The sequence below is a fragment of the Hippopotamus amphibius genome, chromosome 14 (assembly GCF_030028045.1).
Source record: "Hippopotamus amphibius kiboko isolate mHipAmp2 chromosome 14, mHipAmp2.hap2, whole genome shotgun sequence".
NCBI lineage: Eukaryota > Metazoa > Chordata > Mammalia > Artiodactyla > Hippopotamidae > Hippopotamus > Hippopotamus amphibius.
This window is the reverse complement of record NC_080199.1, coordinates 14,204,009-14,227,205: the sequence shown is the minus strand read 5'-3', so window position 1 is coordinate 14,227,205 and position 23,197 is coordinate 14,204,009. Positions and strand designations below refer to the sequence as shown.

General features: G+C 35.8%; 1 protein-coding gene across 1 annotated transcript in view; it reads right to left on the bottom strand.

Moving 5' to 3' along the window:
* UGGT2 (UDP-glucose glycoprotein glucosyltransferase 2) overlaps positions 1-23,197 on the bottom strand; it is a 181,445-nt gene that overhangs the window by 92,115 nt on the left and 66,133 nt on the right. Inside the window, exons 11-15 of the mRNA XM_057707936.1 lie at positions 22,386-22,477; positions 17,537-17,690; positions 8,080-8,199; positions 7,119-7,204; positions 6,469-6,604 (exon numbers count right to left, since the gene is read on the bottom strand). Coding sequence (XP_057563919.1) covers positions 6,469-6,604; positions 7,119-7,204; positions 8,080-8,199; positions 17,537-17,690; positions 22,386-22,477 — 588 coding nt within the window. The remainder of the gene's footprint in view (positions 1-6,468; positions 6,605-7,118; positions 7,205-8,079; positions 8,200-17,536; positions 17,691-22,385; positions 22,478-23,197) is intronic.

Here is a 23,197-nt window from a genome sequence, read left to right as displayed (position 1 = left end):
CATTTTCTATCCTCTTTCTTTCTTCTCCTTCTCAGACCTCTATTATGCTTAGATTGACAGGCTTCATATTATCCTATAGAACTCTTATATTGCTTTTATTTTTTTTCATTTGTCTGTCTGCTGTTCTTATTGGGTGATTTTCATTATTTTATCTTCCAGATCACTTATTCATTCTTCTGTTATTTAGTTTGCCATTTATTGCATTTAGTTGAGCTTTCATCTCGGCAATTGAGTTTACTAATGTTAATTGGCTCCTCTTTATAGTTTCTAGTTCCTTGTTACAGTGATCTGCATTTCTATCCATAGTCTTTCTTAATTCCTTCAGTATTTTTATTATCCCCCTTTTGAACTCTGGATCTGGTAGACTGGAGAGGTCTGTTTCATTGTTCTTTCAGGGGATTTCTCTTGTTCTTTTAGGTGGGAGTAGTTCCTCTGTTTCTTAATTTTACTTATATTTCTCTGACTATGAATTTAGGACTGACAATTTTCTACTGTGTTTTTATGTGGGAGTGTCCCTGTGTAGGCTGCATAAGTCTAATATTTTTGGTGTGAGGGCTATTTTTAGTATGGATGCCTGCCACATCTTTCCTCCATGTGTGCTGGCTGCTGTCCCCTTGATAGGGGGTGTGACTGATGTTGTGGTGACCAGAGCCTGCACTGGATGTTGAGTGGGGCCTCCTCTTTGCTCTGTGGTTGTCACAGCCCTGTTGGGGGCCGGGTCTGCTCCCTAGCTCTCAGAATAGAAGCCCACAGATTTGTTTCTAAGCTGTGGTGTGAAGTCTGCGGGACTGGAGTGCTTCTGCTGGTAGAGAAGACACTGAGTATTCCTCTGCAGGAGCTGCCCACCAGGAAGTGCATTCTGTGGTGGTGTTTGTCAACTGTTGTGCGGGTTCACAAAGTACAGTGTTGCTGGTGCTGCCCTCAGCCTTGCCTCAGTCATGGGAATGCAGGCAATCAGCCCAGATTTCTCTCAGGCACTGTGTTCACAAAACCACCAGTGCAATTCCAATGAAGTCAGGAACCAGGACCCACTGTGGGAGCTAGAGTCAGCTCAGATCCCAGCTCTGCCTCCATGTGCACATGCCCACAAAGCCTGCAACTGCTAATGCCGGACCCATCCCAGTTGTACACCAGTAATATGCTCAGATGTCGTGCAGGCTCTGAGTTTACAAAGGCGCCAGTGGCATAAATCCACTAAAGACACCCAGGACAGGGCTCAGATTTCAGCAACCCCCTTATGAAGTCATATGGTCCCTGGGGATCAGCTCAGATTTTAGACCCACCTCCATTTGGGGGCAACCCGCCTGCACTTGCAGGCTCCCAGAGCCCTTGAGGCAGAGCTGCGCTGGCTGTGTCTAGGCTGAAAAAGAAGCTGCTATGGTGAGGTCCCACTTCTCCCTTTGCACATTAACAACAGGGTTTTTATGGCTGACCTGGGCTCCTTACACACATTCGCAGTTTTGGCCCCTACTGCACTCTAGCCCCTTCAGGCTGTCTCCACACAGCCAACCCCAGTCCTCTCCCTGGGTCTGTCTGCTGAAGCCTGAGTTTCAGCACCCGGCCCCTGCATGCACCAGAAGATGGAAGCCTCAAGTTGGGGAATGTAGTGAGGTGGCACAGACCATCTGTGTTGGTCTCTCTCTGTTCTTCCTGTCACAACCCAGCTCCTGTACTCTCCTCTGACCCTCTGAAGCTGGCTGATCTCCCAGCCATTGAAGGGGGTTCCCAGGGTAAGGGAACCTTTTCTCTTTAACAGCTCCCTCCCAGGGTTGCAGGTCCCATCCCAATTTTTTTTTTCTTTCTTTCCATCCTACCTGGTTTCGTGGTGATTTTTTTTTTTATAGTTTTGATTATGAGATCTTCTGCCAGAGTTCAGTAAGTATTCTGTGAGAATTGTTCCACAAGCAGATGTATTTAATGTATTTGTGGGAGGAGGTGAGCTCCATGTTATTCTATTCTGCCATCTTGATCTCTTCCCCTGAATTTCTTATATATTTGGAATATTAACCCCTTATCAGATATGTGGTTTAGGAATATTGTCTCCTGTTCTATAGGTTGCCATTTCCCTTTGTTGATGGTTTCCTTTGCTGTGCAAAAGCATTTTAGTTTGATATAGACCCGTTTATTCTGCTTTTCTTCCCTTTGATTTTGTCAAATCCAAAAAATCACTGCCAAGATAAGTGTCAAAGAGCTTAACGCCTATGTTTTTTCTATGAAATGTTTTTTTTTTTTTCTTTTATGGCATCAGATCTTCAACTCTTTAATCCTTTATGAGTTGATTTTGGGGTATAGAATAAGATAGGCATCCAGATTCATCATTTTGCATGTGGATACCCAGCTGTCCCAATATCATTTATTGAAGAAATTATCCTTTTCCCATTGTATATTCTTGGTTCCTTTGTTGCAAATTAATTAACCACGTATGAATGGGTTTATTTCTAGGTTCTCAGTTCTATTTATCTGTTTTTATAACAGTACCACACTGTTTTGATTACTATAGCTTTATAATATATTTGAGATCAGTACATGTGATGCCTCAGGCTTTATTCTTTCTCAAGATTGCTTTGGCTATTAGGGGTCTTTTATGGTTCCATATGAATTTTATGATTTTTTTCTATTTCTGTGAAAAATGCTACTGGAATTTTAAATGCACTAAATCTGTAGATTGCTTTGGGTAATACAGAAAATTTAATGATATTAATTCTCCAATCTATGAACATGGAATATCATTCCATTTATCTGTGTCCTCTTCAATTTCTTTCATCCATGTTTCATAATTTTCAGTGTAAAGATCTTTCACCTCCTTGGTTAAATTTGTTCCTAAGCATTTTACTTTTTTTGATGCTATGGTAGATGGGAGTGCTTACTTAATTTCTCTTTCCAACAGTTCTTTGTTAGAAATGTTCTAACAGTTCTTTGTATAGAAATGTAACTCTTTTTTCTGTTGCAACTTTATTGAATTTGTTTATTAGTTCTAAAAGATTTTTGGTGGGGTCTTTAAGGGCTTTCTATATGTGAGATCATGTCATGTGCAAATAGAGATAATTTTACTTCTTTCTAATTTGAATGCCTTTTATTTATTGTTCCTGCCTAACTCTCTGGCTAGGACTTCAAACACGATGCCGATTAAGAGTGGTGAGAGTGGGCACCTTACTTTGTTCCCGATCTTAGAGGAAAAGCTTTCAGCTCTTCATTGTTGAGGATGATGTTAGCTGTGGGCTTGTAGCATATAGCTTTCATAATATGTTGAGGTACATTCTTTCTGTACCTAATTTGTTGACAGTTTCTTTTTTAATCATGAAATGTTGTTGAATTTTGTCAAATGCTTTTTCTGCATCTATTAAGATGATCATATAATTTTTATCTTTCATTTTGTTACTATGGTGTATCACACTGATTGATTTGTGTATGTTAAATCATCCTTGTATCCCAGGAATAAATCCCACTTGACTGTGGTATAGGATTCTTTTAGTGTACTGTTGAATTCACTTTGTTAATACTTTGCTGAGGATGTGCATCCATGTTCATCAAGGATACTGGCCTATAATTTTTTCTTGTAGTGTCCCTATCTGGCTTTGCTATCAGGGTAATGCTGGGATCGTAAAATAAGTTTGTAAGTATTCCCTCCTCTTCTATTTTTTGGAAAAGTTTGATAAAGACTGGTATCAACCTCTCTTTAAATGTTTAGTAGAATTTGCCAATGAAGCAATCTGGTCCTGGATATTTCTTTGTTGGGAGGTTTTTGATACCTGATTCAATCTCCTTACTAGGAGTTGGTCTGTTCAAATTTTCTATTTCTTTATGATTCAGTCTTGGCAGGCTGTACTTAATTTACTCATACTTAATATAATTATTGGTACGGCTGGATTAACTTGTGCCATTTTGCTATTTGTTTTCTATATATGTGTCTTTTGTTTATTGCTTCTTCCTTTGCTGTCTTCTTTTGGGCTTAAGACATTATTTCTTAGAGCCCTATTTCGATTCTTCTTTTGATTTTTAAGCTATTTTTAAACATATTTTCTTTGTGGTTACTCCAGTAATTACAATATACATTGGAACTTACCACAACCTACTTCCTATTAATCCTAATATTGACAAAATACAGAATTAAAATAGATCCACTTCATTCTACTTTACACAATTATTGTCACATGTATTACCTCTATATAAGTTAGAATGTGTTTTATTAAATCTTGTGTAATTTAAAGAGAAAAATATATTCATACAGCCTTCTGTATTTATCTAAATATTTACATTATATTTACAGTTACCATATCATTTCTTCTTGTAGATTTGAGTTGCCATCTGGTGTCATTTCCTTTAGTATTTCTTTTTTAGGTGGCCAAAAAATCTCTCTTTTTCTGTGAATATCATTATTTCACCTTTTCCCAAGGATCATAGTCCCTGTTGCCTCTTGTTGAACATCTGAAAACAGACTTATATCATGTATTTTTTCTAGTCCATAAGTGCATACTGTAGGACACCTAATCTATTGTTTGTACTCCATCTTGGCCAAAAGTTAAAGTCTTAAAGTGCTTTTACATTCTCTAACTGAACTCATCAAATATTCATTAAGTAGGCACCATATATATTTTTGAATCTGAATGTTGTAAGGTAGGGAGAAAAAATTAAATTACTTGTAGGGTCTGTATAGTCACTATGCAGTAGAGCTGAGATACAAAGTTAGATCATTTTACTACAAATAATGCACTTACTCTACCATAATTCTCCAATATATTGCAATAATTTTCATACACTGTTATTATGACTTTGGCCTTCTGTTATATTCTTCCTCTCTCCTGATACTGTACGTTCAAATTAATTTAAATACAATAATTTGCTCATTGAAAGTAATGAAACAGTACTAAAGAGATTTTATAATTCATGTATTTTACTAAAAGACAAGATTTTGCTCAAATTATTATAAACTAGTGAAGCTAAGTGATATAATGAACATAATATTCTCCCAACAGAATGTTAACACAACCATGCTTTACTTTTCTATGGGATACAAAAATTCACTGGTCACAAGCAAATACAAAAAATTATGAACATTCCCACACTTCAGATCCTAGTAGATTCTGATATGTTTTCTCTAAATATTCCTTCCTCATTGATTTTTCCTTCTTCTTCTCCCTCTCTTTAGCACAACTTATAGGCTATAGCACATATTCAATACTTACTTTTATGCTGCTTTGTACTGAATCATACGGTTTCCAATGCAATTTGGTTTTCCAAGAGATTACAGTACTGTGCTGAACATCACAGCAGATAATTCAAAAGGCAAGGTATTGACAAATATGCCATCATGTGCAAATTAATGTCTAATACAAAATGCTCACAGAAGGGAGATTCAACAGAGATAATTAAGATAACTTAGGTCTCAATCATAAATAATTAAGGTAAAGATAATTTTTGGAAGGTCTTGAAGTTTCTTAGTGTTAACTATCATACTGATCCTTTCACAATGAAGTAGGTGGACTTTAATAAAAGATATGAGTCAACTTGACTGAATCCCTTATAAACTCCTACACCAATCAGTAAAACTAATAGACTGAGATACAATATTGACACTTATTCCATGGTACTATTTTACAGGATAAACTATATCCCCAAGTCACTGAACTGTAGGTAGTTTCTATACCTCAGGAAAATGACTCAATGAAGTATTTAGTGATTTTCGTGGGAGCTAAAGAAATAGGGCAGGAAATTTACACTGCTTTGGTAATTTCATTCTCAGTTTGCAGAAGAACCATTCCCTGTTATAATAATGGTTGAAAAGCCAAAGAATAAATATAAAAATGAATAGTTTTTTTAAGCTATAACCTGACTTTCTTAACAACAATATAGTTCTTTAATACATTTATATTTCCATTATGAGCCATGAGAGAGTTTAAAAACATTCATTATAAAATAATCTTCCAACCCCTTGTTCTTCCTTAATCAGATTCTTACCAATTTCTGACATTTCTTATAGTCTCTTTGTCAGACTCAGTATCAATCTTACCATTCTGACACTGATTTGCTGTCATGAAGTTTTCCTCCTTCTTTGAAATTCTCTAGGAAGTCTCTATATACTTTGTCATTCAGAAAATTTAAATCTGAAATAATCTTTTCTATCCATGATTTTATTCAAAACTCAGTTCAAGAATTCTTCCCTTACTAGTTATTTTCTATTAATACACTTCCTCTAAATTTATATATACAATTTAAGTTTCTTTATTGGTTGGGTAAACCTAAATAAATTCATATATTTTGGCAGAGCCTCAGTTGCCTCCTTTATAAAATGGGGACAACAATATGTACTTCAGTTAGGAGTTGCAAGAATCAAATTCATCATGTGTACTAATCCCCATGACAGACAGTTTTTACAAACTTTGAAATGTCAAAATAATGAATAATAATAATTATAGTAATGCAAACCCCACTATACATTCTAAAGAAATTATATGTAGTGCATCAACTCACGTGTACTATGGAAAGAAATGCTTGTGATACATCATGCTCTTCTGCTATATAGTTGAAAGCTCGCCAAAGAGCAACTCCAGCATCACCTGTTCCATCAACTTCATCATCTGTATTAACAATGAACACAAAACCAATTCTAGGAAAGAAGATGAATAAGAAATGTTACAACTACCTCTTGAACCACAATAGACCGCGATTTTTACAAATTATTAGACTAGATCATCTAGATGGAGGGAATGTGTTAGTAGATGGGGTGAAGGGGAGTATTATTATTTGAAAAGGTTTGATTTGTTGAATTCCTCCAAAATGTAAAACTCTCTCTGGTGGTGACATTATCAAATAGCTATTTTTTTCCAGAAAAAAAAAGGGGGGGGGAGTGTACTCTTAACACAACCACAGAAAATGGATCCATCTTTAAGTACCCAAAGTGATAATCATTCTCTCAGGAAGGTACCAGGCTAACTAAGATTACCAAGCAGCTCTGATTAACAGAGTCTATCATAAGGAAGTATGATTTTTCACAACACACAGCTATGCTGTGGCAGGCACTAGAGATAACCATCACTCTGAATCCCACATTAACACTGTGTAACACAATATGGACATCACTGGATTTCCTTCGGCTGACAGTTGGTCATATTGACAATTACCTAAGAGGAATTTTATGATAGTAGAAAAGTCCAGCAAGTTTTATAAAATCCACGGTATATTCTTGAGCAGGATCAATAAACAGAACCTAAAAAAAAGCAGATAGACTATAATCACCATTTTGATTTAACACTTCATAATTTTCATGAAATTGAAATTTAATCTAATTTCTGTAGCTAAAAATATGAAATTCAAGGTACAATTTTTTAAATTTCTAGTAATTTTAAAGAATCTTGAAGAATGTATATAGGAAAGAATTTAACATTTTATGAATTTCTAAAAGCTACAATCTGAATATAATAATATATGAAATTTAATCAGATTACTCATGCTCTTTTTGAAGCATAGCACAAAGCAAATATTTTTTATAAGGAGTGAAATACCTTATTCTAACTGTTCATTGGATTTTCTGTGATAAATTTTTTTAAAAAGGAAACAGAAATTGAATTTTGACCCAAAAAATAACAGCATTAACATCTGCTGTAGAAACTAAGATATTCACTTCCTATGTGCAAAAAATAAAGCCCTAGGTGTTTTCTCCATATTACAAGGTCCTATAAGGTTACTTAACATTGTAATAATGGACATTTAAATGCACAGTAGTATTTATGTATTTTTCCCTGAAATGTGCTGAAATTTATGAATTTTTTATAAAAGAGAAGGAAGAAAAGTTCAATCAAATTCCTTTTAGAAAATGTAACAGTATTGGTATTATCAAAGTATTAGCATTATATAAGTTAGTATTGGTATTATAAAAATACATGAGGGTCAAATAATAAAAGGCAGGTTATGTAACACTGTTAGCTTTTGATATCTAGTCAGCCATGCCACCTCATGCTGCATCAGGCAAATACTTCTTTCCTTATTACTCAGATGCCTATTTACCAACAGCAGGGTAGCCCAAAAAGAATGGTGATATCTTTATAAAAGATATATACAAGATTTCAAAAATATAACACTCACCAAATTATGAAAATTACGCCTTATGAAAGGTATACTTTCAGGGAATACTGGCTTCAAAAGTTCCTGGCAACTTGAAGGCCACGTAGCATACAAATCATCAGTTTCTAAGTCATTAATCCACTAGAAAAGAATCCAGAAATCTGTGAAAGCTATATTTGAGATAATACTTAAACCATTCTCAAAACCAGATTTCACTCTATCAAATAGCAAGTGAAATATACAGAAGCTTTTTTGTATTTCTGATTAAGTATAAGAAACTAGTTGAATATTCTTTAAGGAAAACATTACGTACAAAAATTTTATATTCCCATAGCTTTTTACATTTAGCCTTCCCTCCGGAACAAGAACTCCATTTATTCATGTTTTTCATATTAAAAAATAAAATTGGATAAAAATTACTCTCCATAAACCATTTAAGGTATAGGAGGCGATGAGGTCATTCACCTTCCCTCTAAAATTTAAAAGCTTGGACATAAGGAAAAGAAAACGACTTACAAAAGTTAAATTTTTTAAATCAACACTTTGGACGTTCAGTTCTAATAAAGATGGAATAGCTTATATTAGACTAGTCCTCCTTCCTGAAACAATGATGAAAGGTGGGAAAACCACTGTTTAGAGACATGGAGGTAGGGGTCAAGCAACAATCAAGAACTGAGGTATTAAAATCCTTGAAAGCATCTTGCATGAGACAAGCTCCACATTCACCTCAACTTTGTCCCTGGGGGCGTTTTCCAAACTGCAGCCTGGAGGAACAGAATTCTAACAGAGTGTGACAGTCATATTGCTCTGTCCCAGTATGGGGAAGATATAATTCTTACATAGTGGGAAAGACAGAAGTCAAAGTCAGGGCTGCCAAACTGATGAGATTTGAGGTGGGGGAAAATCCAGGAGAGGAGGAAATTGCAGAGAAGAAACCAAAAAAATCTCCACAGAAATTCCTCTCATTTGCTGATTACTAACCTACACATACACATGACAACATCCTCCTTACCCACCGCCCCCCGCCCCCGAAAAAAAGGCCAGGAGAAAATAGAAACTGGGAGGTTGAAGCTGCAGACATAGCATGTTACTGAGGAGACAGAGGTTGGAGTTCAAGGTGGAAGGACTCTGCTAAACACTGTACTTTCATTTGAGACCCAGTAGGCCTCAACAGAATCAAGTAAGTGTCTTGCACCTGGACTGCCAGAACAGACCTTACAACTTTTTGCTCCTACAACTTTTCATCAGCAACTTCTGGCTCTTACCAAAAATTGTCATGCAAAAAGAAAAGGACCAAAAATCAAAATGCAGGAGAAAAAAACCAGACAATAGAAAGAGACATAGGCAAGGACATTAAAATAACAATTCATATACATTTTAAAAAGAATAAAAGTAGATGGAAAGATGGAAAATTTTAACAGAGAATTAAAATCTATTAAAAAAAAAAAAAGAACCGAAGGGATATTCTATAATTTAAAACAGTGTCTGTAATTAAGAAATCAATGAATTTATCAGGTGGTTTTAATTGCATACTGGACATGAAGAGACAGGGATTAGGAAATTGAATGACAGATCAACAGAATGTATATTAACTAAAGCAAACAAAAAAGAATACAAAATTAAAACAAAGTGTAAGAGAGATGAGAAACACAGGCAAAAGATCTAACATACATGTAGCTCAAAGCTGGAGAGGAGAGAACGAATGGACAATGCAATACCTGAAGAAATGAGGAGGCTTTTACAATAATCTAGACATGAGTTTCTAAAGCGCTTTCCTAAACCAGAGGCAGTGGTTTTAGAGAAAAGACAGAATTAAGAGACACACATAAGAGGGATTAATAGGAGGGAGAAATCTAGGGTAATTCATGGCTTTCAGAGAGGAACACTGTATCAGCACAGAGACATTAGGCTCTAAGAAGCAGGCTTTTCCTGTGGAGAGACAGGAAAGCAGAGAGGGCGTTAACTCAGTTTCAGACATACTCATCTACAAGACATTTGAGAGGGATTACAGTCGACAGTTGTAACAATTTCTATTTTAGTGGTTAACAAGTATGACCGGATCTGGGATTAGCTTTTTTCCATTATAATTTGTCTTGATGTTACTGAGAAAGAAGGGAGAACTTCAGTCTCCCTGGAAAAATCAGTAGTACTGTCTCTTATTTATGTTTCTGAGGTAATTTTTGCCAAGATGTGAAGGTAATGGGAACTATTTTAAAGATTTTCACAACAGGCCAGGAATCCTGTGAGAACTGGAAATCACTGTAGACTCAGTCAGCAACGTCTAGATTAGTTAACTGTTCTTCTGTGGAAATCCTAGTTCAGAGGAGAAGGCAGCATCACACAGAGGGTGTGAATGAATATCTGATCCCCTTGGTGCCAAGTTACATTTTTTATTTCAAGTGAGAAACTGGCATTATGCTTTATGTATCAATCCCACTGAACCTGAAGTAATGATTGGAGGTAAAGTCACTTTTAATGTGGGTCAAAACAGCTGAACATGTTTATTTAAAATGCAGATTCCTTGGTGCCACTTCAGACCTACTAAATCATCATCCCCATTTAAAACAAGTGCCCTATGTGATTCCTATCACACATACTGAAGTTAGAAAGCTATAGAAATGGCCTAATTTATAGCCATGGGTGTTGGGTGCAGTAACTGAGGTAATATTCAGATGCAGAACCACTGAGACAACACTGGAAATCACGCTGACCAGGCCCACAGACACTGAGCTGCCCCTTTCTTTAGTCTCAGGTGAATGCACAGAAGCAGCAACAGAACTGGAAGAGCGCCTCACAAAGTCGTGTGCAGAACTGGCACTGACACTCTAGTGATCTGCCTCCATCCATTCTGCTGGTCATAATTCGGGCCTTTCTATCTACTAGGCTTCCATGATATTTTAAAAAAGATATTGTCATTTATAGATTAGAACCTCTAAGACAATTCCCTGAACATCCAAGGAGCTATATAGGTCAACAAATAATCACACAATGGGTCAAGTTGTTATAGTGTGACTCTCTGAGAGAAACAAAGAACTTAAAAGACTTATAGTTCACCTCTTTTGGGTTCTCTTTAGGGAGTGACAGTAGCTAAAATGGCTGAGTAAGGAATTCCAAAACTCTGTCCTTATACAAAAATGGAAAAACTACAAAATCGGTGGGAATGAACATTTTCAGAACCATGAAAACTAACCAAAAGCTTGCCGCAACCCTGAGATGTTTATTCAAGAAAAATGGCTGAATCTCCGTAAGAACACTGAGATGTGTGGTGTTATAACTTATCTTAGTCCCATCTCCTGCTCCCAAGCTGATGTGTAGCCTTGAAAATGACAGCTCACATTCTAGTACCAATATTATTGGAAGCAGTAGAATGGACTTTATGCTGAATGAATTGTAACTTTTTGTTTGAACTGTCTGGTGACTCCCTAGAAAATCTTCTGAAAAGTTTTGCCTTTATCCTGCTTAATTCATAATTTGCCTAGTGTTAAAAATGCTACTCTAATTTGTGGAAAACATTTACAGGTAAGTGTTTTAGTCACTCCTGAGACAACAGAAAATAGTTGGGACACAACAGAGTAACCACAAACCTAGTGAGGAAAGGCTGGGGAATGAGATGTTTTGGGAAATGGGGCTTTGAGAAGTTCTGACGTATTCCTGAGAATCTACAAGGCCATGTGCACACCCAGGAACATGTGCATGCTCAGGAAACACCTGAGAAGGCCCTACGTTCTCACCTCTGGCTGACTTCCAAGCTCTATGCAAATCAGAACTGAAGGCTAACGCAGAGATGCAGACTGCCTGGCTGAATGTTCAGCGTGTGCTACTCCTCCTCCCTCCATGTGCCACACACACAGAGCCCCTCTGGAGAGACTGGGAGATTTTCTGGTTTGAGGCATTTAAGTAAATCTCTGTCCAATATTTAGCAGATGACTAGGTTAACATAACAGAGACTTCTGTGGCTACACATGAAAAAGAATGCAGACTTTATAAAATCAGTCACTAAACAAATAACAAAAACAACAGCAAACAGCAATAACAACAAATCCTGGGGATGGGTGAGAATGTGACTTCCAGAAGTGCCACAATACAATATTCAAGATGTCCAGTTTTCAACAACAATAAAAAAGGCAATGAAAAATGCTAAATTAAACATAAGAAAACAATTCCGTTTATAGTAACATCAAAAAGGGTAAAATAGTTAGAAATAATTTAACAAGACTGAGACTTACACTGAAAGCTACAAAACATTGTTGAAAGAAATTAAAGAAGACCTAAATAAATGGAAAGGCATCCCATGTTCATGGATTAGAAGACATAATATGTTTCAACAGCAATACGCCTTAAATGGTCTACAGATTCAACAAAATCTCAATAAAAATTCCAGCTGTCTTTTTTTTTTTTTTTTAACAGAGATGAACAAGCGGATTCCATAAGCCATAATGAAAGGAAAAGGGACAAGGATGCCAAGACAATCTTAAAAGAGAAGAATAAAGTTGGAGGACTCAAAATTCCCAATTTTTAAAGTTACTACAAAGCTACAGTAAAAACAAAAACAAAACAGTGTGGTGCTGGCATAAGGATAAGACACACACCAAAAGAACTGAACTGAAAGTCCAGAAATAAACCACATGTCTGTAGTCTACTGATTTACAATATCATATTGGACATGGACAGGGAAACTTGCCTTTATGACTGTGGGGTCCACTGTGGTTGGCAAGTTACATTCTTAACTTAGCTAAAGAACTTATATTCTCTGCCTGTGCCTACTGGTGCCTCTTTTCTTTCTTTTTTGTTTTTTTTAAATCATATCACTATCATCTTGGTGATAGTAACAAAAAATTACAACTGTTTTTATATAATGATAAATGGCCAGAGTGACTTGGGAACATTAAAGAACAATATTAAAGAAACTTATAATAAACACCTCAGGAATATGGCTACATCATCAACATCACAGTACAGAAAACAGCTGCAGGGGTAGTTTCGCTAGAATATGACCAAAGCCTCTGTCACTGTAGGTGGTCTGGCACAGTGAACCGAAAAGAAATTACAACCCAAAGGAGCCAAACATACAATCCTATGATTGTTTTTATTGACTCTTAACAAAATTCCAGTGATACCTGAGGTACTGTATAAAGGGTGGAAATAACTGAAGTTCTTTAAAGTAGATAACATTTAAATTATGATTCCTGATGTCTGAGACAGAGAAACCTGGAATGGTAAATCAGGGGTGAGAGAATACCAATGACCCTTAAGTTCTTACTTAACTGTCAATCAGACTTTTAAGAAATAAACTGCTGAGATTTTTTGAGGGGGAGGGTATAAACAGAGAGGTCAGAAGTGATTTAACTCAGAGACTCAGCTTTCTCTGTAAAGACAAGAAGTGGGGAGACAGATCCAAGGGAAAAAGAATTAAAAGCAAAGCACTGCTTTCATTCATGAATAACTGTTTTGATATTAAGATAGTCAATGATATTTATTTGCAGTGCTTCCTATTCAATAGGACCTGATGTATGTTGAAGATATTTAACAAGGTCCTGGTTTTTGTGGCACTTTCATTCCACTGGAAGAAGATTATAAACAAATACTTTTATCGGATGGTGGTAGCAAATGCAAGGAAGCAAAAATAAAGCTTGTGTGTGAGCTAATTTTGCTGCTCTAACAGACCAAATTGAAGAGTACTGAGACCTCAGAGCTCTGCATTTTGTGCCAGTTAATTTTTTTAAGGTATCTAGAGAATAAAGTCTCCTAATAACTTTCTATTCAGGCAGGCACTTTCCAAGGGGAAAAATAGAAGCATTTAATTGAGACATGAAGCTTCCCTTAAAAGCATGTAAAAAAGATACTTCAAAAATTGTTAGAATTAAAAAGAAATGAGATTCTGATACACACTTCAATATGGATGAACCTTGAAAATATTTTGCCTAGTGAAATTACCCAGGCATAAATGGACAAATATTGTATGATTACCCTTATACGAAGTACTTAGAATAGGCAAATTCAGAGACAAAAAGTAGAACAAAGGTTACCAGGGAGTTAGGGGAGAAGGGAATGGGTTTCTTTTTCATATAATGAAAAAGTTCTGGAAATGGATAATGGTGATGGTTGGATGAGATTGTGAATGTACTTAATGCCAAAGGATTACACACTTAAATTGGTTAAAAGAGTATTATCTTATGTATATTTTACCTCAATAAAAATTACTTCATGACACTCTTAGAAGTTGCTTGGAAAAGAATGCCTCCTGAAGATGGCCAAACCTTGGGCAAGAAAGGAGACTTGATAGCAGTATAAAAGGAGACTTTGTGACTCTGTGGATGGTGTGGGCAGTGGGAACAGCATCAGGGCTGCTTCCTCCATGTAAGTGACCATCTTCCATGGCCAACCTTAGAGGATCAGATGTTATTTTATAAATGGAGCTGGACAGTTTCTTTACAGGTCTATTTCTCATGTCCAGAATAGCCTTGAAAATTACTTCCCTCATTTTATCAGTGTGACTCATTCCCAGCATTTTTCTCAAAATGATCAAAAGCACAAATGCTTAAAATAAAGGCACAAAGCATTAGGATTACTTACATGGTCATTCCTTTTCCTGATAAAACACTGTTAGAAAAGATATGTTATTGAGTTTAAGGATATCCAAGTAAGAGTAAAATCTAGCTAATGGGAGAATATGGTCTAAAGAGTAGTTTAAAAAGTACCACAAGTCATTTAGAAAATCGTTCTTGAAAATATGATGGTAACTAATTAATAACACATGTGGTTGGTCCTCAGCCTGAGGTCTCTGATGTTCAGAGAATAATGGCAGTTATTGTTCCATGATTCTTGGATGGTGGACTAAGTCTATAAGTAGGAATGCTGTTCCCTTAGGACAAAAGTAAGTATAACAACTGAGATACTTCAGAGGGAATCCCTTAAATTTTTAAAGGAAACAATTAGCATGAAGTTCAGAGAAGTTATATTTATTTTCCCTTAAAATTTTTTTCCTCTGATTATATAATATCCATTGTTAAAATCTGAAGTTTACAGAAAAGCATGAAAAAGAAAATGATCAAACCACATCACCCATTAATAACTTAACATTTTGAGAGATTTCCTTCTGATCCTCTGTCCATCTTTTCACATGATGATACCATATAAGCCTATATTTTTTACTTAACATGAGGACACAGCTATTGTCCCTGGTTATTAAAACATATTTATAAACACAATTTTGATCTCTGAATAATAACTGTGTGGTTATACAATTTACAACATTTCTGTTACATAGCTAACTATTCTATTTGTTTCAAAAATGTGCAATGATGATCATATTTTGGGGTATAAAGTTTTTTCTCCATTTCCTACTTCTTTATGGTAGTTTCCAATGAAATTATTGGCTCAAGTATATATGAACATTTTAAGGGCACCACAGCCACAATTTTTAAAAGGCTATGCCAATTAACACTCTCCATGTATCTTTTTATCCTTCTTTTATAACACGTCGATTAAGTTGCAGTTTTTATTATTAGTTATTAAGATTGTCATCACATAGCAGTTATTAAGATATTATATTTAAATACCCTTAATATAATATTATTATATTAAGGGTATTTAAATTTTTATGTTATTATGAATAAATCATTATGTCTTCCAAATGGTTTTTGGAAAAAACGCTTTTGATCTGTTCACTTACTTCAAACCCATATTAGTAAAGTCTCTTATTAATTATAATGGCTTCCCTTAAGAAATTTTAGTTACATAATCTTATGTCATGCAACATTTTTTTCTCATTTTTAAGTTATACTTTTTATAATAATGTTATATCATATCAGTGATATGAACATACTTATATTATGTTCTAACTGAAATGCTTTCAGGGTTTCCTTGTTAAAATTATGTTTTATGTTGGTTTGAGATAAGTATTTATTCATTCAAGGACTATTTATATTTATTGAGTACCTACTACAACCAAGGATATAATGGTGAGAGGAAAAAATGGAAAAAACTCCTACCTTCATGAAGTTCATATAGTCAAGTAAGAAACAAAGATGTCACAAAGAACCACAGGATAAATGTAAAATTATAACTGTGCTAAGTATACGGAGGAATTGGTAGTTCTATAACATATAATATACACATATAGATACATACATACACCCACGTGTGTGTGTTTGTGTGTGTCTGTGAGAGAGACAGAGAGAGAGAGAGAGAGAGAGAGGATTAAGTCAGCAAGCCTGGGCTGCCCACACCTTGCACATTCCCAAGAAGGGCCTGTTTTCCTGATAAAGGTTCTCTAGGTTGGCTCCTGGGAACTGAGCTTTTGAATGTTCTGACTGATTAAGAGTGTTCTGCATGCTGAGGGTCTGCTGCATGCTCTAGCAGTGTGCATACGGAGTTTTTTACAAACAATCAGATTTATAATGAATGCCTGCTTTTTCTCTCAGAGTCTGGAGCTTCAGTGACTGACATCAGTCACATGGCCATTATATGTTTAAACGCTAGACCCCTTTTAAAACCCTGAACTCTCAGGCTTAAGTCAGCTTCCCCAGTAGCCAGCACTTTGTACAGATCGTCACACATCAAATTAAGCATGTTCTGCACAGCTCCACTAGGAGGGACTCCTGGAAGCTTGCACTTGGTTTCTTCTGGACTTCACCCCATGCCCTTTCTGCTTCTGATAACTGCTTGGTATTCTTTTGCTCTAATAAATCCTAGCCATGAGTAAATAACTTCCAGGCCTTGTCAGTCCTTTTAGCAAACCCACTGAACCTGAGGGTAACTTGAGGATTCCTTGACACGTGTATATGAAATAATTGTCTAATTTGGATAGTTAAGGAAAGATTCTCTCAGGAAGTACTGTTTGGCACTGAAGTCTGAAAAAAGAGTAGGGGTTTACTGGATAGAGAGAGGAAGAACTGCTTTCCAAGTATGGGACGAGGGATAGTGGTAAAAAAGAATCTGTCATAGTTTAAGATATTGAAAGGAGGCCATTTACACCTATTAAGCCATATGATGGACTATTTATGTGCTTTAAGCAAGGAAAAGTGATATGATCAGATATATTAAAAAAAAAAATTCACTTAGACTGTAACACATGGACCAGAATGTTAGGAGGCTACAAGCTGTCAGGCAAGATTTTCATTACGTTAATGTGGTATTCTCGTATTACTCAGATTTAACCATTTGGTATTTTGTTGTTGCTGTTGCTCATGTGGTTAGTCTGCTGTTCTCGTTGGTTTAGTTTTTATCTTTAAAGCTGGAAAGGATACTGAATGAGCTGCATAGATATTCTCCGGAGGAAGTACAGAGAATACGAAGAAGTGGAAAGAAGACAGAAGGGTGAGAGGGGATGAGTCTGTAGTTTTCCTTTTTCTTCTGAGTTCTTCTATAACATCTTTCAAACTGCTTAAATTTATGCTAAAGTCTGCCAATATTTGGTTTTATGTTAAGTCTGAAGTCTACTAAAGGTTTTAAAGTGAGGAATTACATTGGCACTTACCATTATAGAAGAATGTCTAATATCTAATGCATAGGTATCATCGTCCCAACCATTTGAACTTAATTTTAAAAATTCGCTCATATGTTCTTCTTTGATCCCAAGATTGCGAAAGCCATTCATCAGTTTTCCTTCTAATTTCAGCATATCCAAAAGCCTTTATGTTTAAAGAAAAAAAAAGTTTTATTTTGATTTGCCAAAAACTTTTATTAAATCCTATAAAGTTTATAGATTTCTCAAAGAATTAGAAACAAGTTTCACTGGTATTTTTGTTAATGGCAGGAAAATACACTATTAAACTCATTAACAAATAAAACAAGGATTCTAATTAATTATCCAGGGTAAACTCATGCTGAGGTTTTTTTTTAAAGTGGCAACAAAATCTTACTATTTAAAGGATAAGATAACAAGGTATCTTTATTATATTCTTCACTAAAGAAGTGAAAATATGCTCATCCCTGAGCAGGCCAAAAATAAAGGGAAAAAATATAGTAGGTCACTCTTTTGATAAAGCTACTATAAAAAAACAAGATAAGACCTAAAATATAAAATTTTAATGCAGGGGAAACCCATTAAAATATGGAAGTTCACATCTTTTTAGAATCCATATTAAAATTTCTAATTACATATATAATAATAATTTGATAGCTCTTAAACATGTTAGAAAGTATTACTGCTAAAAGTAACATCATCATCAATAAATAACCCTACTGACAAAAAGTTAGGGCAGTTTGATTTTTTGAACTACTGTTTATCAAGTTCACTCTGGGTCTCATAACAACCTCAGGAAGTCTCAAGCGATGTCAATGGAGCTCAGAGTGGTGAAGCCTCTTGCCCAGTCACTCAGCCATGTCCCAGATGACATGGGACATGAAGGTATAGGAACGCAGTGCTTCCCTCTATCTGCAAAGATAGATAAGGCTGTACAGACTGTGGTAAAGTGTGTTCATGTTTGAGAAGGTAAAAATCTACTAGGCAAGGAGGAATTCTGATTATTAATTTTTGAAACCAAGTGTTAAAATTCATATTTATTATATTTAACCTAAGTGCTTCATTCAAAAATCCATTCATGGAAATCACTTAGCCTTTCAGAAATGAACAGAATCAGAATAAAGCTATACATGGGTTTTAAAATACAATTCTCAGGGAGGACTACAGAGATCTACAATTAAAAAGTAGAGATCTAATATCTAAACTCTTAAGAAGGCTGTAGTATACCAAGCTGGCCTGTATGACATCAACTCAGTGTGTCTGTATCCTAAGACAGTTCTGACCACTGCTTTATGAAGCTGACTTTCTACCTCCTCCCTCACAAAGAAGATGAGCATGATAAGAGCACTAAGTTGAATATCATAAATCACCAATAATAAGATTTAGTCAGGGCTATAACTACTTCACGTGTGGCTTCCTGAAGTTCTTAATTCCTTTAGTCTAAATTTTCCCATTTCGTAAAGTAAGAATTTTGGGTGGTATTGCCAATGTTCTCTCCATTTAAACATTTTTATGATGCTTATTGATCAGATAAATTGTGTAACAGAATTATAATATTCCTCACAGCTTTTTTAACCATCATCTTTTTTTTTTTTTTTTTAAATCACAACCTAGTTTCCAAGGAAAACCAACAACAGAAAAACTAGATAGAGTTACATGGTGTGGTACATTGAAAAGGGCATGAGATTTCAAATCCTGCAACTATTTGCTAGCTGTGTTCCTATCTTTATGTGAGATGTGAATCTTTGTTTCCCCATCTATAAAAAGAGAATAGTCATAATCACTTGATAGGGTATTACGATTAAATGAATTTACTACTGAGCACAAAGTTGCCCTCAACAAGCACTAGTTTTTTCCTTGCTCTTTTCAAATCTTGAATTTTGAATACCAATTGAAAAAAACTGATTCTTGAAATATGCTAGGTTTACTTATCAGGAAAACTTATATCTCTGGATTGTTAAATAATTAAAATAATTTCTCATGCTTCTCTTTTAAATAGTCACTATCGCTCAGTTTGCTTAGAACCCTTCCACTGGCTTAGCCTGCCCTTGAGATAAAAGGCCAAAATCCAAAACCCAGTTTCACAATCTGATCTTTGACCACCTGTGCGACCTAAGCTTTTAGTTCCTCCTCACTGCACAGTCTGGCCATACTAGACATGCATTTTCTCAAATATGTTGCTGGCAGAACCTCAACTCCCCACTTTGCCTGATTCATCCTTAGTATCACTTCCTTGAAGAAATCTGATATCCAGTGTCCCCACGTTCCATCAAGAACAAGTTTAAATCCCTGGAGTTAAAAACTCTCAAAGCACTGCACTTTATATTTACAAGCCTTATCAAGATACAGTTATTTAATATCAGTTATCCCACTAGACTGTAAATTCTGCATAGGCAGACGTTTCTGTCTTGTTCACCACTATACCCCCAATATTCAGCAGTCTCTTTAGCATAGTAGGCATTCAGATATTAACTGAACTGAATTTTAATATTGAACTGATTTTATAATACTGAATTTTAATGTTGCTTGCATTTCAAATACATATTTATCCAGAGCTCAAAAAAACTGTGAGCCAGACAACTTCATTAAGATACAGAAAAACTACACAAGTGCGAATATCAAGACACCTTTGTTACCTCTTTCTTTCTGGTAGTTATACTGTAGTGATATTACTCAAGCAGAAACAGGCTGGCTATCTAAATGAGTAACATCCACTATGTACCAGAGTCAGTTTCTTGAGCAGCCGTACCTGACCAGAGTCTGGTCCATTCTGTGGCTGGGGTGACTATTAAGTAGCTCTAAGACAGGTGTATCTAAGGTAGGTACATAAAACTCCTCAAATTTACTCAGTCCTACCTGCCTTTTCCGCTGGTCACTGCCACTCCCTCCTACTGTCCTAGTCTCCCTGGGGGTGAGAGCTAGGCTTGAGGTAACCTCTCTGAACCAATGTTGACCTGACCCTGAGTAATGGAGTCTTTGGATCCTCTAGGTTCAGAGGAAGAAGCGTTAGGCTGCGGGCCTGGTATCAGTTCTCTACCACCCAAAAATGTAACAAAGGACAGGAGACAGGAAGAAAAAGAAAAATAATTCCGCCTTCACTTTCTTTCCCCAAATTGACAATTCTAAAGTACCGGCTGCATAGCACCTCTCTCCAGATCCAGGATATAACGTAATAAGACATCTTCCTTCCTCTCCTTTCCTGAACCATTTCTTCCATTCATCAACCCTTTCACACTGTTTTTTGTTTGTTTGTTTCTTTTAAATTCATTTATTGGCTGTGTGTTGGCTCGCAGCAGCTACTCTTCATTGTGGTGCACGGGCTTCTCATTGTGATGGCTTCTCTTGTTGCGGAGCACAGGCTCTAGATGCATGGGCTTCAGTAGTTGTGGCACATGGGCTCAATAGTTGTGGCACACAGGCTTAGCTGCTCTGCAGCATGTGGTATCTTCCTAGGGCAGGGATTGAACCTGTGTCCCTTGCATTGGTAGGCAGATTATTAACCACTGCACCACCTAGGAAGTCCCTTTCACACTGTTTTTATTCTACATGCTCTGATCTTTCCTGAGAACCTCTTTCTTTGATTGTTTATTTTGTGCTAAAAATGTCAAAAGATATAAATATCCTCATATATTTTCCTTTTTTCCTTTAAGGCAATTATAGTAGTTGCAACTAGTGACCCCATCAATGAGGAACAAAAATATATCACACATCCTGAAGATCACTCATTACCAGGTGGAGAAGCCAATGGGGTTCTATTTCTTGAATAGCTTGTAGCCTTTCTAAATTACATGTCAGTGTTCCTGCTATGAAAATTTCCCCATGCACTGCCACAGAAAACCTCCCCAAATCTACCTACCATTTCTGCCCTCTTTTAAACCTATTTTCACTGTTCTTGAGCACAGATGTAATTTCTGTCCTCTGAAGTTTACAATCAAGAGCTAACAACTGCTCTTCTTTAAGTGTAATATTTATCTTTTATATCTCAGATTAGCATTTTCTCAATATTAGGTCCGAAGATTCAACTAAACAAAGATAAAAGCCCCACTTGAATCCTACTTCTCCATCTTTCCTGTATTTTCCTATATATTTCCAAGGTGCTAAGAAAATAAAATGAACAATTAATCTAAGTTCAGTAAAAGCAAATTGAATTCAATTAAAATTCAATATTTGAATATTTGAACTAAAGTATTGTGTTTACTAAATTCATCTTATATTCTAAATATGAATTTTAAAGTAGTTTTATGACTCTCTTTAAAAGTAAAATAAATTCAGTTTGATTTCTCTTCTGTTTGGCCCATGACTTTAATTTACAGGTCAATGGCCATGATAAATACAAGACTTCCTAATCCTATACTTAAGCATATTTGAGGAATTTTTTTTAACCTAAGGAGACAGTATCCAATCTTTTATTTCAAGTTTCCTTTCTGCTAGATACAAGCACTTAAAATTCTTCCTGTTAGTTTCTTTATTCTGGGAAAACATCTCATATTCCTTTCAGTTCTTTTCTGCAGGGAACAGCTCCCTTAGCTACTCAGCCCTATCGCAAGAAACTTCCTTCCTAAGTGATGGACCTACTTGTCAATTAAAGACAGTTTCGAATAATAGGACAAGTATAGGTCTAGGATTCAGAAACTTGAATCTTCTCATCTGAACAAACTTCTCCAAGGTCTCTTCCAGTTCTGACATTCAAAGGCACTTAAGAGAATATTCTACCAAAATAACAAAGTTGTTTTGCACAATCAAAAAGATATATTTGCTTTACCTTTAAAGTGATTATTTGCATTTTAACAAATACTAAATTCAGGACAATAGTGTACCTTCAAATACAAACAATAGTTGGTATCAATAATTCAATACTTACCTAAAAGGATCATAAGACTCCATATCAATACGAAGTCCATTTATATACAGAGCAGCATCACCTGGCTGAATTTCAAATCTATCTTGAAGGTGCTGGAAATAGATAGTTAATCAAGTGATATAACAATAGTTGACCTATGTCAGGAGTTGGCAAACTATAACTATTGATTCAGATAGTAAATATTTTAGGCTTTGCCAGCTGTATCATCTCTGTTGAACCACTCAACACTGCCCTTGTAGCACAAATGCAGCCACAGACAATTAACAAATGGCCATGATTATGTTCCAATAAAACTTTTATGCATAAAGACAGACAGCAGGCCGCATCTGGCCTATATGTGGGTAGTGCTGCCTGCACCTGATCCAAGTGACGGGAATCTTCTAATAGGTTAGAGACACAATACCTGAGTTTTTGATTTTGCAGTATGTGATATTAAATTTCTAATGCTACAACAATTACTTACCTATCACATTTTATACTGTGTGAACGTATGTACACACAAACACTTAGAATTTGATAGCTGGCACATTCCTATTCTTTGATATTCCAGAATTCAAAACTTTGGTGTATGTGTTTTAGCAATCACTCTAAATTTGTAAATTTTCATTAAAGCATTAAAGTGTTTCATTAAAACACTTGCATTAAAGTGTTTCAATGTTCACTAACATCTTACTAAGTAAATATTTCCCAAGTGCCTACTCGGTGCTAGAAACAACTCCAGGCACTAGAGAAAAAGGGAATGTCCTTGCCATACAGCATAGTTGGTATGATCACGGTGAGGGAGTCAGATTTGGTTTAAACCCTAGTCTTGC